Source organism: Acartia tonsa, chromosome 14 (assembly GCF_053477335.1).
Source record: "Acartia tonsa isolate MP-2025a chromosome 14, ASM5347733v1, whole genome shotgun sequence".
NCBI classification, from domain to species: Eukaryota; Metazoa; Arthropoda; class Copepoda; order Calanoida; family Acartiidae; genus Acartia; species Acartia tonsa.
Window position 1 is genome coordinate 14,469,099 of NC_137273.1, and position 16,344 is coordinate 14,485,442.

Here is a 16,344-nt window from a genome sequence, read left to right on the forward strand (position 1 = left end):
GACAGCAAATCACTGTGTTTATGACAGTAATATCACTGTATTTTTGCTAGTGGTAAATCTGCCATGTACCCCTGTGTCGGTCGTGATGTCATATAGACATACCCTAATGATAAAGTAGCTACGATTTTTTCAGTTTTATTCGAACACCATCTCAATGTAAAGCTGTCATATAATTTAGCTTTTTAGTATCAATAATACAGATATGTTTTAGGAGATAGATAGAAGGATAATTAGTTCTATAGATATATAGATGGATACTAAATAGTCACATATAGATCATAATTAGAGTCGAAGAGTAGAAAAGTATGATTTACTACTGATTCGCCGCCTGGCCTCTAAGGTGAAAAGGGTCAGAGAAATAGCCTAAAGCCATCCCAAGACATTTACAAAGCTTCCAATTTTTTACCTACATAAAAAATAGCTACTTTTTAAAAACGAAGCTTTTCTATAATTAGGGTCGGTCCGTCCGTCCGTCCGTAACGGATAGCTTTTTTCGTTAATTTAGACATGTTAGAATTGTCCTATCGATTTCAAATTTTGCATGGTGTTTCCTTTAGCAGTTAGGTACGATTTAGAAAGCGTAGCAACTCTATAATCATTACCAAAATGTCCGTATGTCCATTTAAAACATTTACTTTTTTTAAATAGCTTTTTTTCGTTAATTTAGGCATGTTAGAATTGTCCTATCGATTTCAAATTTTGCATGGTGATTCCTGTAATAGTTAGGTACGAGTTAGAAAGCGTAGCAACTCTATAATCATTACCAGAATGTCCGTACGTCTATTTTAAACATGTTGATTTTTTTTACATTTTTAACAACATATTTGTATGTGGCCTAATTATCCGATTGGTCTGCACCTCGGGGCTAAAAAAACTTGTTTTAATCTCATAATTGTACTTTCTATATCCGCGGAAAGCCGTTTATAATACGATGCGAGATAACTATTATGCTATCTAAGGAAATAATTCTCCTTGTTATAATACTATCTGAACATGTTAAAGTGTGCAGGCATAAGTATTATTCCCACTTTTGAAACTAATTTATTGCCATTTTATGCTTTTTATGAGGCGAGCTCATATCTTTTTATATATCTATATATCTATCTGTTCATATGATTGTAGGAATGTCTATCTACTTATCTACAATCTATCTATCTATCTATCTATCTACCTTTCTATCTATTTATTTATTTATATACAATCTATCTATCTATCTACCTTTCTATCTATCTATCTATCTATCTATCTATCTATCTATCTATCTATCTATCTATCTATCTATCTATCTATCTATCTATCTATCTATCTATCTATCTATCTATATACCTGTTGACAGGTATCTCCATGAAATCCCAGGCTGCACTCACACCTCCCCTCAACACATTTCCCATGTCCAGAACAGAAAGGATCTTCACAGTCTTCTAAAAGTATAAATAATTTTATAAATATTTAGATAAATAGAAGGATAATAATCTATTGTAGAAAGTTTCCCCGCATGCAAAACTAAGAAGAGAAGACAAAAGTTGTTTATAAAACTTCACATTAGTGCAATATCAAACACAATTCTGGGCACAAATATTTGCTCACATATAGATAGATATGCATTTAGATGAACAGATAGATAGATATACTTACATATATGGACAGATAGACACATTTATAGATATAAAATACATTGGATATATAAACACTCAAGAAGATAGATACAGCTGCAATATCAAACACAATTCTGGGCACAAATATTTGCTAAAACAGATAGATAGATATACATTTAGATAGATAGATAGATATACATTTATGAACAGATAGACATATGGATAGGGAAACATTAGCAGGATCTTTAAATCATTTTAGTGGTGAGCCAGATCGGGGTGAGCCGAATTTCAGCCAATCAAAGCGCGGCATTACATAAAATGCTGTGCTCTCATTGGTTGAAAGTTGGCTAACCCCGATCTGGCTCACCACTAAAATGATTTAAAGATCCAGCTATTGTGAATAATAAACATTTAAATAGACAGAGAAATGGATAGATAAGTGCAACATTAAATTCTATGGACAATCTAGGAGCTAGGTGGTAAAATGTCCAAAACTTTACTACCAAGTCAAGTTTTAAGTCAGCTGGGACATTTTATATTTTCAAAAAAATTTCTTAGCGGCTCTAACGGTATACGTAACATTTTTCTACTATTACCACAAGCCGCGCAATTTGAAATTTAAAAATCTACACATACAACAGTACAACCAATTCGGACCATCAATTTTTTAGTTTTTAAGCTTCAGACAAAAATCTTGCTAACTATATGAGTGTTCAATTGTAAAAATTTGTTTATCTACCTATTCTAATCTATTTTTGTTTTATCTTGTTTGACACATCTAATATAATGTTCTATATTTTGTACATGTTTATCAATCTATCTAATCTATTTGTTAAAAATTTAGTCATATATATTTTGTCAAATCTATTTATTTTTAACTTATGATTTGTTTGTCTATCTATCTAATAAGTATCTTAATCTATCTATCTATCTAATCTATTTATTATTAGTCTATGGTTTGCAATACATTATTAATAATTGAGCAAAAGATAAGTTTGACCAACTTAAACTTCGGAGATAAGATTCCTTTCGATCAACCATGAAAATATGTCACATTTTTTAGATTTCTTTTTAATAGGACGTCTTTGTCCCAGAAAAACATACTCCCAGCTCCCATTTGAGATAGACAGCTAACATCTTTACTAAAGTATTATTTACTCATTATTACGTTCTCTAAAATGTTTTCTCCCTCTCTTTATTATACCCGGTTTATATGAGCTATATGTGTATTGTATAACCCCTTTGTCCCTTTTTTATCCAAGATTGTGATTTGCTACTTATGGATGTTGTCATCCTTTTTTTCCATTTCTAGATTTGAATCTTAAAAGATTTTGCTCATTGATGTCTTTTCATAAACTACATATTGCAAAATACAGCTTTGGAAAAAGTACTTGATCTTTCACCAAAGTTTGTCACATGTGCTATTTATTGCAACTTAGAAATAAAAATAGATAGACAGATAAATAGAAATTAAAACAGAGAGATGAAATGATAAGGTAGAGAGTAATTACAATCAAATTAATGAATAGGAAAAGCGATGAATTCATAGAATTCAAAGAAATAAGTTTCAAAATTACATGGATAAAACGATTCCTTTGTTAAAGGAAGCAATCTTGGGAAAATAGCTGCAATCCTTATAATAAAGTAACCATGTCTGTATGGTTGTACCGAATGATCTCGTTAACCGCTGAAACGATCGGGTTCTCCTTAACAGGTTAGATGGATGGATTAGGGGATGGTACCACCACCCTCCCCAGAGAAATCGACAAAAAAATAAAAAGACGTCGCCCTGCGGACATTTTTGCAATTAGCTAAAAATATAACTAACACCATCTATCGGCGAAAAAAAAATATTTTAAGTTATAGCGGATTTTAAAATAGATTGAAAAAAAACAATTTACGTGTCCATAAAGGCCTCTAATGGCGTAGCCGCTAGTTGCATGACATTCTAAGGAGAAGTTTGCTATTGACAATTATAAAAACAGCTTAACAAGAACATTTTGATGGACACTTTTTTTAGATAAGCTTCGCTGTTAAGAATGATAAAGAATATCTTATTATGCAGTGTTAATCTAATATAAAAAAAGAGAGAACTGTGTTACAGGGATAGGAAACTAATGAAAAATAAATCAAATTTTACCCCAATATGAATAATGTGATTGGTAACTAGATTTTATAATGAGGAGATTGGGTTTTATATTATTTTTTTGCCATTGTCCCCTCCATCCCTGGATATAAAGCTTTAGTGTGAGCAATTTATGTCAATATTGCCCTACCTTTCCTCAGGGATTCTAGAGATAGGCCAAAGGAATACAAATCAATCTGCATCCGATCCTCTACATGAGAATTTTGCCTTTTTTGATTAAGGATAAGACAATGAATGATAACTTGGGGTAACCAAATCACAAAAATCAAAATAATAAACAACCCAATCTTGAAATAAATTAGAGTTTTAAATCAACAAATGAGAGATCGTGTATATAAAATTTTTAAGAACATAATTATATACAGTCAAATGTCTCCTCCCTTTCAAAAGTGTACAGCAAAAGATTAATTCATCGTTTTTTCTCATCCCTATATACTTGAATATATGTCAATAATGCTTTACTTGCTCAAACAGAGAATTGGATTCAGAATGAAAAAAGTAGCAAATCTAAAATCAACATTTGTAAAAGCTCTACATAACAAAAAATCAGACGCCTATCTTATATATCTACTTGGTGATTTCATTGGAATTCTAACTCATCCAAAATATCTTAGAAGTCATCATTATTAAACTAGCAAACTTAAATAAACCTTAACTTAACCTAACCTAACCTGGCTATGGATATTCTCTTTAAAAGCACTAGACTAAAATAGACATACTGATTTTAGAATCTTATCATGATGTAATTGTTTTCAACAAAGAATTTGTGGATTTATGAAGGCAAACTATTTTTTTCAGTTTCTATATCCATATTCATGTCCTTTCACCTACTTGTTTGGTTATTATATTTATTTTATGTTACTTACTTAACAGATTTATATTTTTTTTATATCTTTTATAGATAAATAGATAGAAAAAAAAGATAGGTAGATAGAAAGTTTTAAAGGATAGAGAACAAGAAAGTAAAATAGATAGAAAGATAGCAATTAAATGATTATAAAGATAGAAAAGTTGCTAACTAAACACAAAGCCACATCTCTTTAACGTTTATGGGTAATAGATAGATAGTAAAGTAGAACCTTACAAAAGATGCATAGCTTTAAAAAGAGTACTGAGATGGATTGAAATGCGCCGCTGTGATTGGCTGAAATTCTGCGCGGGGTGATTTAGCGCACCATTGAAATGATTTAAAGATCCAGCTCTGTTATATAGCCAGAAAGTGAAATAGATAGAAAGATAGCAATTAATTGGATAGAAAGATATAAAAGTTGCTAACTAGGCACAAAGCCGCAGCTTAACAAAGTTCTGTAACAATAATAAGAAAATAATAACAACTTTAAATAGTTTCTTTCAAACAGAGAGAGAGAGAGAGAGAGAGAGAGAGAGAGAGAGATAGAAAGTTAAAAACTTGGAAAATGAAAAAGAAAGAGAGAAAGAAAGAGAGAAAGAAAGAGAGAAAAAAAGAGAGAAAAAAAGAGAGAAAGAAAGGGTGAAAGAAAGAGAGAAAGAGAGAAAGAAAGAGAGAAAGAAAGAGAGAAATCCCGTTTATCTATCCATTTATCTATCTAAAAGTGTATCCATCAATACTTCTATCCATCTATATAAATATATCTATCTATCCATCTATATAAATATATCTATCTATCCATCTATCTATCCATCTATATAAATATATCTATCTATCCATCTACATAAATATATCTATCTATCTATCCATCTATATCTATCTACTATCTATCTATCAGGAAGTAAACAATAAGAAGGGAATAAAAGCCTAATTATTGCTGACATATTTTGCCAAAAGGTGACAAGGTCCCCAGGGATACGGGGATGGGACAATGGCCGATAAATTAATCTTTCCTCAAACTTTAAAGTCTAAAACAATGTCTTTCTTGAGGGCAGAAATTGTTGTAAATTATTAAGCCGCTATTGTCACATCCCTGATTCCATTCAAAATCAATCATCCCCTTTTTGCTCCACGTTTTCCTTCCCCCCCCCCCCCAATTTTCTTGAAAAAGGAAAAACGAATAGTATAATTTTCTTTTAACTTGCAATAGTTAAGAATTAAAGCATAAACTTGAACTAACCATTCAAAGGATTTTGATATTGTTTTTGTTGCTTGTCCTTTTAATTAAACACTAGCGACTGCGCTCCTAGCATCTAGAAGCTATGTATTCGAAGAAGTAAGGAAAGTAGGAAAATAGCCTAAAACCAAAATTAGATATAACAATTAAATAGCCTAAAAACATCGAGGGTATATAAGAAACTTCCATAAAATAGAGAGATCAATCTGTTCAGTAGAAATCAAAATTTAAAGACAAAAAAAGACAATTAAAGTTCTTCATCATTAACAACATTCTACTTAAAAAAAAGTAAGACAACGTCCCATAAAATATCATATTAAAATCAACTATTACATATAAACTTCAAATTTAGGCAAAACTAAAACTGGTTAAAAAAAACCTACAAACAATCATTTTACTTTTAAAAGTAATACAAGGATGACAACATCCATAAGTAGCGAAGCACAAAAAATCGAGTATGGGAATGTGTACAAGTAGATTTAAAGTGTATTTTTAAAATCAAGAATAGATTTATCGGAGAAAATAAACACGAAACCTTGTTTTATTTTGTATGATGACGACATAAAAGATGCTCATAACAATGGGAAAAATTGTTTTGATACTGATATCCCAAAAAAGTTTGAAAATTGGACCAAAAACACCAAAGATATGGGGAAAAATGTAAAACATATGTATAAAAATAGCCCAAAACCTACTAAAAGGCAGTCTGACTGCCATGTTTGTTTTCTTAAAACGACAGGAAATTTAATTTTGATATCTATAACTGAAAAAAAAAATGGAAAATTGGACCATAAACACCAAAGATATAAAAATAGCTTAAAACCTGCTAAAAAGGGGTTCGACTGGCATCCATGTTTTGTACTTTGTATGTAATTATGCTCCATATTAATGGGAATATTGACAAGAAATTTCAGTCTTCAGTTTCCCCTATTCTGTCTCAGACGGACGGACGGACAGACAGACGGACATTTCGAATTATAGAGTAGCTTCGCCACTAATAAACATGACTTTACTTACGTATTTAAGTAATATTAAATAAACTCTATCTTTAAATCATAAGAATATTGTTTTAAAAAAAGATTTTGAATCTATTTACATATTCCTATTTTTCTGTAAACAATTGTCCTTAATTAGCAGCTTTTGGTGGCTTACAAACAAAACAGAATAACAATTATGTCCGTAAGTAGCGCAGCAAAAAAATAAGAAATAGTCCCTTTCGTAACATCGCCCCATAAGGGGCGTTTCGTCGTATTTTTGAAATGGCTTTTTATAGGTTATTTTAGATTAGGTTAGGTTATATTGGGTTAGGTGATTGCCCCACAGGGTTAGGTAATTGGCCCCGCAGGGTTGAAGCCTCCCGCAGGGGCTAGAAATAGGAGAAAAGTTACTGTGAAAAATACGAAGAATCGCCCCATAAGGTGCGATGTTACTAAAGGGACTATACCCAAACATAATACTGACACTTGATCTATTGAGGAAGGAATTTGTAGGGAGGTGTCAAACCCCCTTAAAACAAGAATTAGATTCCAATTCCTCCATCTCCTAAAGCAAAGGTTTCACACCAGGGGGGGGGGGGCTGTTTTACAGTATTCCAAAAGTTTTCTTATTCGTTGGCTTAAAAACTTTGGGAATTTTAATTGGTTTGTTTATTAAATTGAGTGTCTAAACGTTTCCACCATAGAAAAGTGTAATATTTTTTCTTCTGTTTGCACTTGACGGATTTTTATAATTAATTACTCTGTGATTTATAGACAATATCTGTTTGTTTAAACTGAATAATTAAGCTTTAATAAAGTATCCAAAGTATTAAGCCAACGAATAAGAGAACGTGTTTATAAAAAATTGATTACTAGTGTATTTTATAATACAATGTCCCCTCCCTCCCTGCATTTCATTTAAATTTCTATTAGCACTATAGCATGTAAAGTAATTGGGTTAAAAGCATTTTAATAGTCACAAACGTGTCTAGAATAGAATATTATATTATACATAGCTACTCTATAGAGTTCCTTCAATCGCCAGTCGGTTTTTTAACACATTATATTATCTTACTATTTTTTTATTTCTTATGTATAACAGTATACTATTCTTTTTAATTATAATAAGTTCTTGTATTTAATTGTTGCGCTTTATATGGAACTTTTGCATCTACTTTATATGTATACTAGCGGCTTCGTTCCTAGCCTCTAGGGGCTTTGCCCCAGGAGGTAATTAAAAAAAATGATGGGGATTTTCTTGTTTTTGGGAGGGTTGGGGGTGTCCCACCCCCCAAGAAAATAACCTAAAACCACCACAGGATTAGTATGTATATTTCCTGAAGAGTAAAATCCGATCGGTTCAGTGGTTACCAAGATCTTAAGGGACGGACGGACAGACAGAAATAGTTCTACTTTGTATTATAGATTTGTCTGTATATTGATTTACTAACTTATCCATCTATCTGCCATTAAATCTACACTATATAGTTATCATTGATGTATCAATCTAAATATATCTATCTACATATAAATCTATTCATAATTTCATATACATGTATCTACCTACATATATCTAACTTTTCATTGACCCATCTTTTAATTTATCTATCTATCTATGTACTTACTGATATGACAATGCTGACCAGACCAGCCAACATTACAAACACAATTCCCAAGGGAGCAAACTATCAATCTATCATTCAATAAATCTTTCTATCTGTCTATCTATCTATCTATTTATCTATCTATCTATGTACTTACTGATATGACAACGTTGACCAGACCAGACTATCTATCTATCCAGCTTTCTAATTATCTATCCATCTATCTATGTATCAATATATCTATTCATCCTTATAATAAACTATCTATCTATCTATATATCTAAGTACTTAATGATATGACAATGTTGACCAGACCAGCCAACATTACAGACACAATTCCCCAGAGAGCAAACTATCAATCTATCATTCAATAAATCTTTTTATCTGTCTATCTATCTATTTATCTATCTATCTATGTACTTACTGATATGACAATGCTGACCAGACCAGCCAACATTACAGACACAATTCCCTAGGGAGCAAACTCCATTTCCAGAACAGTCCGACACCTCACAATCTGTGCTTCTAAATTGTACATAGATATATTGTAATGTAGGGTGGGGATATTGGACAGTAAATTAAGGTGGTCCCCATACACTAATCCTTTAATAATTTTACAAAAAAAGGGTAATTAAGTTTATCATATTTTAGGGTGAAAATCAATTTATTGTCTATTGGCATATCCCTTTAGATCCCTGTTAGTGAAAGTTCGATAAATAAATTGTTAAATCCTTATAGAAAAGTAACAGAATGTCTGTATGTCTTGTGTACTGAAGGATCTTGCTAACCACTGAACAGATATGATTCTCTTTTACATTATAGCTACTCATAGGTCATGGGAAGTTTTATAATAATTTTGGGGAAGGGTACCACCAGCCTCTCAAGAGTTATTGCCCCTAATAAAAATTTACCCTCTTCCCAAATATTTTTTTTATATTTACTTTTGGGTTTCTATAGGATGAATAAATACCAAATTCTGAGGAGCAAATATATTAAATCTTATTTTAGATCATTGAAATGTAAAACAAATACCTTATATTACATTCTACACCTTTCCACCCATCCTGGCAGACACAAGCTCCAGCTCTGTATTGTCCATGGTTGCTACATACTATTGGACAGGTTGCTCCTTGATAGATAGATACATTGATAGATAAATAGATAGATACATCCATCCTGGCAGACACAAGCTCCAGCTCTGTATTGCCCATGGTTGCTACATACTATTGGACAGGTTGCTCCTAGATAGATAGATACATTGATAGATAAATAGATAAATACATTCATCCTGGCAGACACAAGCTCCAGCTCTGTATAGGCCATGGTTGCTACACACTATTGGACAGGTTGCTCCTAGATAGATAGATACATTGATAGATAAATAGATAAATACATTCATCCTGGCAGACACAAGCTCCAGCTCTGTATAGGCCATGGTTGCTACACACTATTGGACAGGTTGCTCCTAGATAGATAGATACATTGATAGATAAATAGATAAATACATTCATCCTGGCAGACACAAGCTCCAGCTCTGTATAGGCCATGGTTGCTACACACTATTGGACAGGTTGCTCCTAGATAGATAGATAAATTGATAGATAAATTTATGGATTTATATATAAATTAATACATCATATCAATAGATATATTGTTTATACATAGATATATATTTAATAGATACATCAATAGATACATTGATAGATACATTGATAGATACATTAATAGATACATTGATAGATACATTGATGGATACATTGATGGATACATTAATAGATACATTGATAGATACATTGATGGACACATTGATAGATATAGTAATAAATTCATTGATAGATACATTTATAGATACACTTTTAGATACATCAATAGATACATTGATATAATACATCAATAGATACATCGATAGATACATTGATAGATACATTGATAGATACATTGATAGTTACATTGATAGATACATTGATGGATACATTGATAGATACATTGATGGACACATTGATAGATATAGTAATAAATTCATTGATAGATACATTTATAGATACACTTTTAGATACATTGATATAATACATCAATAGATACATCGATAGATACATTGATAGATACATTGATAGATACATTGATAGACACATTGATAGATACATTGATAGATACATTGATAGATGCATCAATAGATACATTGATTATTGAATAGAAAATCTTGAAAATCATTTTGTAAAGCTTATTAAATTAAAATCATTCTTACAAAATAAATGATTTCAAGTAAAGTTTTAAAGTAAATAAACCTTGAATGTAACCAAGACTATAATTTGCTGGTGGCAATGAGTTATGATTTTCAACAAATATCCCCCTTTTAAATACTTAATGTTAAGGGCAAATACATTAGACCTATTAATAAGAAGGATGGATAAATATACAATTTGACAAATAAATAGGTTGTTAGAGGGATGGATAGTTTGATCAATAGTTAAGTTAGTTTGTACCACCCTATCATGAAAAAAAACTTTCAAGTTATTAGAATAACAAATATGAGAAATTTACAAGAAACTGGACAATGTGTCTCATAAATCAGCCATGTGACGTCAAAATAATCAGGGAAATGAGAGGAGAAGTGGGAAAAAAAACCTAAAAAAGAGATGAAAAATCACTTATTTTTATGACGTCACATGGCTAATTTCAGAGACATTTTGTCCAGTTACAATTTTTAAACTATAATGTTGAGAATAATTTTCAATTTCCAGTGACTCATCCCTTTTTGAAGATCCACCAAAGATTAAAAATGCAGAAATGCTATCCTATTATATAAAGTAATAAGTCATTTTTGTCAAGGAAGGGTCTCGTTAACCGCTGAACCGAAATAATTGTTCTTTACAATATAGCGTATCATAGGTCCTGGGAAGGTTTTTAACTATTTTTGGGGAGGGTACCTCAAACCTCGCCCCTAAAAAATGACCCCCAAAGAAAATTTGAAAATTTGAAAATGGGTAGTGGGTTTCACCCCCCCCCCCCCACCTCGCACGTCAAGTGCCCCTAGAGGCTTAGGTTAAATGACATAAAAGACACTTTTCACAATTATATCTTTTCTAAAATGTTACAATACCTTTTTCATGCAAATCCCTTTTTATGTCCCTGATTATTCAAATTCCACTCTATTGCATAATGTTGAGGCAAGCCATTAATCTTCACTTTTAAATAACATTTCCCTTTCACATGGATTTGCCAATATCAAAATTATTTGCAGCATGTTAGGCTTGGCAAAATTTAATAGGTGATAGATTAAAAGGGCAAAACATTTAAAAAGTAAATAAAAGTAGATTGGATGGGGTGAAACTGAGGTACATTGTATGATTAGAAATAGATACTTGAAAAGGGAAAAAATATTGAAAAACAGAGCTGGATCTCTAAATCATGTTAGTGGTGAGCCAGATCGGTTCGGCTCACCCCGATCTGGCTCACCACTAAAATGTAAAAGATCCAGCTCAGGACAAAATTGCAAATAAGCTGACAAAAGTTATAGAGAATCTGCTCCATAATATGATAATATGGTCCTTGGAAGGTTTATAACTTGGGGGAAGGTATTACCACACTCTCAAGAAAGGCTTCTATAGATAAAAATTACCCCTCAAATATTTTTGTTTTACTTTTGTTGTATCTAAATTAAAAGTAGGTGGGACAAATAGAAAAAAAGATAGGTTACTAATACATAACAAAATATGTAGTTGAATATATTCAAATAAAAATAGAAAACTAGATGGATAAACATGTCTTTCCAAGATATTAAGCTGAATATAAATAGATAGAAAGATAGTTGCAGGTTTAACAGAGTGAAAATAATTTGCAAACGTTCAAGCCAAAAGGATTTTATTAAAAATTAGGAAAACCCAGAAGGAAGCCTGAATTGGAGTTTGCCATTCAAGTCACGTTTCTAAAGTAGTGCTGCAACGTTTATATCAAGGTTATTAGAAGTCAGGTTTGAAAATTAATGTTTGGTAGATTATTTAGGACATTTACTAATTTAGAACTTTTTTAAGGTTGTAAAATTAAGGATTTTTTTATATTAAGATTTTTTTTCAAATATTCCTGCGTCTATAATTTTAAGATTTTGAGTTAGAGTATAAGATAGGTAACTATTTCATTATTAAAATAGATAAATGAAACAATAAAACAAATAAATTGACGTATTAGTTCAGTTGGGTTAGAGGAATTTTGAATGTATTTTTTAAAGTCATGTTAAGAGCTAATTTAAGGTTCTATTTTCTTTACTTATATATGCAGGGAATTGAACACAATACAATAGGTCTGAATGCAGAGATCTTTTATTTCTTAAAAATACTTTTTTTATCTATATTCTTATTAAAGTTTTTTTTAATCATAAATGATTGATAAATACAATTGAAATGAAATTTATTTAATTGAAGGTTAGTATTGCTAATTATTAAAGTTTGTGCATGCAAATATTACACAACATTATCCTTCATTGGTGAATTTGTTCCTTGGATGTAATTTAGAATTTATTGCATGATTAGACTTAAAAATCTATTGGGGGAGTATCCATTTAAAAATTAGTGTACCAAGATCCTTACCACCTCCAACTAATAAAAGAAATTAATTAGGAATTAAGGCAAGGTGTTGTAAGCATATGACTTGTAACTCATTTGGTATGCTAAAGAAAAAATTAACGCAAAAGTAAAAGTCTTTCTCCTAGGAAATCTGTTAGTTATACAAATTCAAAATATTAAGACTAACGATGTAACCCTTATCTTATCAAGCAAAAATCCTATTATTTGTCCTTTTTCTGATTTCACCCCACAAAAACTAAATTAACTGTATTGTATTTTGTTTGCTTAATTCTTGGGAGGGGGATTAAGCTCTTCTAGGTGGATATTGTCTTTATCCTTCCTTCACTCCTCCCCTCTAATTTTCCTTCAGCTTACACCATTGAATTAGTAGAATATCTTCTTACAATAGTGTGACATCCACCACACCCACAATACTAAATATAAAGATCTTTTATTTTTGACAAAGCCCCTAGAGGCTAGTGGCAAAGTAATATCTAGATATACATTAATTGCATATTTTATTAAAAAAAAACTTAAATGTTTCATTACTGCAGAACATTAATGTATAAGTAACATGGTCAAATATAGTCTAAGTAATATAAAATATAAATTCATAAAATTAGGTGGTAAAGTTGGGTGTTCCATCACTGATATAAGAAATTTATCCATTGAATTGATTACCAGCCATTACTTTAAATGCAAAGCACACAAGTTTTAGATTCTCAGAGTTTCTTTCCATACAAATTTACTTTTTCTCTACATTTATCAAATTATGTAAACTCCTCCAGCTAAATTTATTTGATATAAATATTGATTGTTAATCAGTTTTATAATAAATACTCACATTCAAGGTTTTAACATTTTTTTAAATGGTTCATACTCAATTACTTTGGCTCTAGCAAGCTAATTGATATCTCTATCAACTTTATTAGACCTGTGGTTTGCAGTTTCTTAGCAGATTTGGATACACAAATCCATGTTTTACAAAAGTGTTTATAATAGTAGAGTTTTCTGAAAAAGCGTATAAATACTAAGAGGTTCAAATCTAAACTCAAATTCTGTATGTTTGTTTTAATTGTGTTACTTATGGGCAAAATAGTTCTTGTTTTTAAACACTGAATTAAAGATATATTATTGAATGAAAATGATTATGTAAGTGGCTCAAAAATTGCACTCTCTACCAAAACTGCACTGATCCAATCATAGATAAATGCTGTGTTCAATTTAAATAATCACCCTCCATCTGACATTATTCTCAAAATGGATTTTAGTAACTCTATGATGACATATCACTATTAAATCAGCTTCTAGTGCAGTGCAAGATTGAGGGAGGAATGATCTAGATAGTTGAAAATGCATTTATTATCAAACCAGTCTGAAATATATCAAATCTTGTAAAAATAGTCTTAATGGTCTTTTTTAGGTGAATTAAATTAATTTGTGATAAAAAGGTTGTCTATCTAAATGAGAGTGTGTCAAGTCATTCTTGGCTAAGATATAGTATTGCAGTTCTGAAATTATTTAAATTTAAATTTGTATCTAAACTAAGACCCTTGTTGCATTATCTCCTTATAAGTACCTAAATTTTAACACACTGAATAATATATCTAAAGATAAAGAAAGTTTGCACACAAAGTTTTCTCTTATAAATGAGATACAATTTATTATCCAGTGTATAAACCATACACATTAGTTTATGTTTATATTGTGTATAACTATGACAATGCTTGCCAATTTGACATTCAATTTTATTGTAAAAAATGTTTTTTGGCACACATTTGAAATTAGAATTTGCACTAATCTTGTTAGGTTGGTAATATATTTTATGAGACTTGTTTATTGTTGACATTATTCTAGTAATGCTGCTTTCTTATTACAATACAACAAAATTTGTCATAGAGATAAAAATCAAAGTAAATTTAACTAAATACAAATATATACATATAAATTTTTAATGATTATTATATTTTGAAGAAAGACTTTTTAGTTGCAAATACCAATGGACCTATTACAATTAAGAAGTGATGTTAAAGTCTTGAATTAAAAGATTTGCTTTAAAGTATGATCATTAATATATATAGAGGCTAGTATCATAGTAACTTGTTTTCGTTTATGAATGTTAATACAATCTTGTGTTACACATAACCAAATAAATATTATGTTGTCTATGAAGAAAGCCAATATGTATCCAGGGTGTTGGTAATTTAATTAATCTGGATCTAAGTGTATACAGTATTATATTTGCTTCTATGCATGTTTATTAGAGTGTTTCAAATTCATCGACATTTTAAAATACAATAAACTTTGTTGTTCTCTGTTCATAGCCCACTAAACTTGATATTAATTGTCTTACTTTGACTAAAACAGCCTCAAATCTAATATGTAATTGGCTGTTTTAAATAGTGTTAAAAATTTCCAGATAAGAATAGATTTATATTTTTCTTATCATTAAATATTTACAAAACATTACCTAAATTCATTTTTAAATTAAGTAAAATTATTTCTCAGTAATTTCAAAAATTAGTTTTATGTCAACTAACATAAACTTAACAATAAAGGTGCAGTGAAACCATCTTTTATATAAATATATTTATTGGTGTACATTATTGCAGGGAACAGTATTGATATATTGTAATGTGTGAAATATTACACTTTAAAATATTAACTGTAAGCTTAATATTATTTATAGATAATTTACAGCTTCAGTAATATCCTTATAAATCTTTTTTTTAAAAATCTGTGTAGTTATTTAGAAAAGATGAAGTATGTTCGTCTGCATGCATAGGTTTTTTATTCTGATTGACTTACTCAGATTTCCTCTACAGAGAGGCTTTGCATTTTTCTTTAAATAAGTTTACTTTTAGGTAAATAACAGTTATACCAGTTTATGATTCCTACAGTTTAAATTTTTATTTGTCATGATTATCCTCAAATAATGATCATGCTTTAATCACCCAATTATCCAACTGTTGTTATATGATTCTTGTCTTTTTAGCAATCCTATTATTTTGCAAACCTCAATAAATGACCTTGTGGTTAAAATTGAAGCCTTTATTGTACTCATTATTGCATTTCAGGAACAGGGATTTATCATCCAAAAAAATATATTTTGTCTCCATTATTTTCTCATTTTAAAAGAGAATATCAAGAATTGCACAAAATAAATTATGACATGCTATAGAACAATATGCTCAAAATACATTCTCAAGATGCCATACCCCTGTCCTTAAATATTGGATGTCATAAGGCAAACATTGCTTAACAATAGAATAATTACCAAGGGATAATTCATTTCACCTTTTCTACTTTTGCAACTTATGTTATAGCAACACAATGTTTTGTTTTTCCCAATTCTGTATCAAAAATTTGCCACCAATAT

At 30.3% G+C, this 16,344-nt stretch overlaps 1 protein-coding gene across 1 annotated transcript in view; it reads right to left on the reverse strand.

Annotated features, from left to right (window-relative positions):
* The window catches only part of LOC145306448 (teneurin-a-like), a 186,395-nt gene that overhangs the window by 100,721 nt on the left and 69,330 nt on the right, over nt 1-16,344 (reverse strand). The window contains exons 18-20 of the mRNA XM_080148544.1: nt 9,439-9,535; nt 8,831-8,931; nt 1,327-1,421 (exon numbers count right to left, since the gene is read on the reverse strand). Coding sequence (XP_080004670.1) covers nt 1,327-1,421; nt 8,831-8,931; nt 9,439-9,535 — 293 coding nt within the window. The remainder of the gene's footprint in view (nt 1-1,326; nt 1,422-8,830; nt 8,932-9,438; nt 9,536-16,344) is intronic.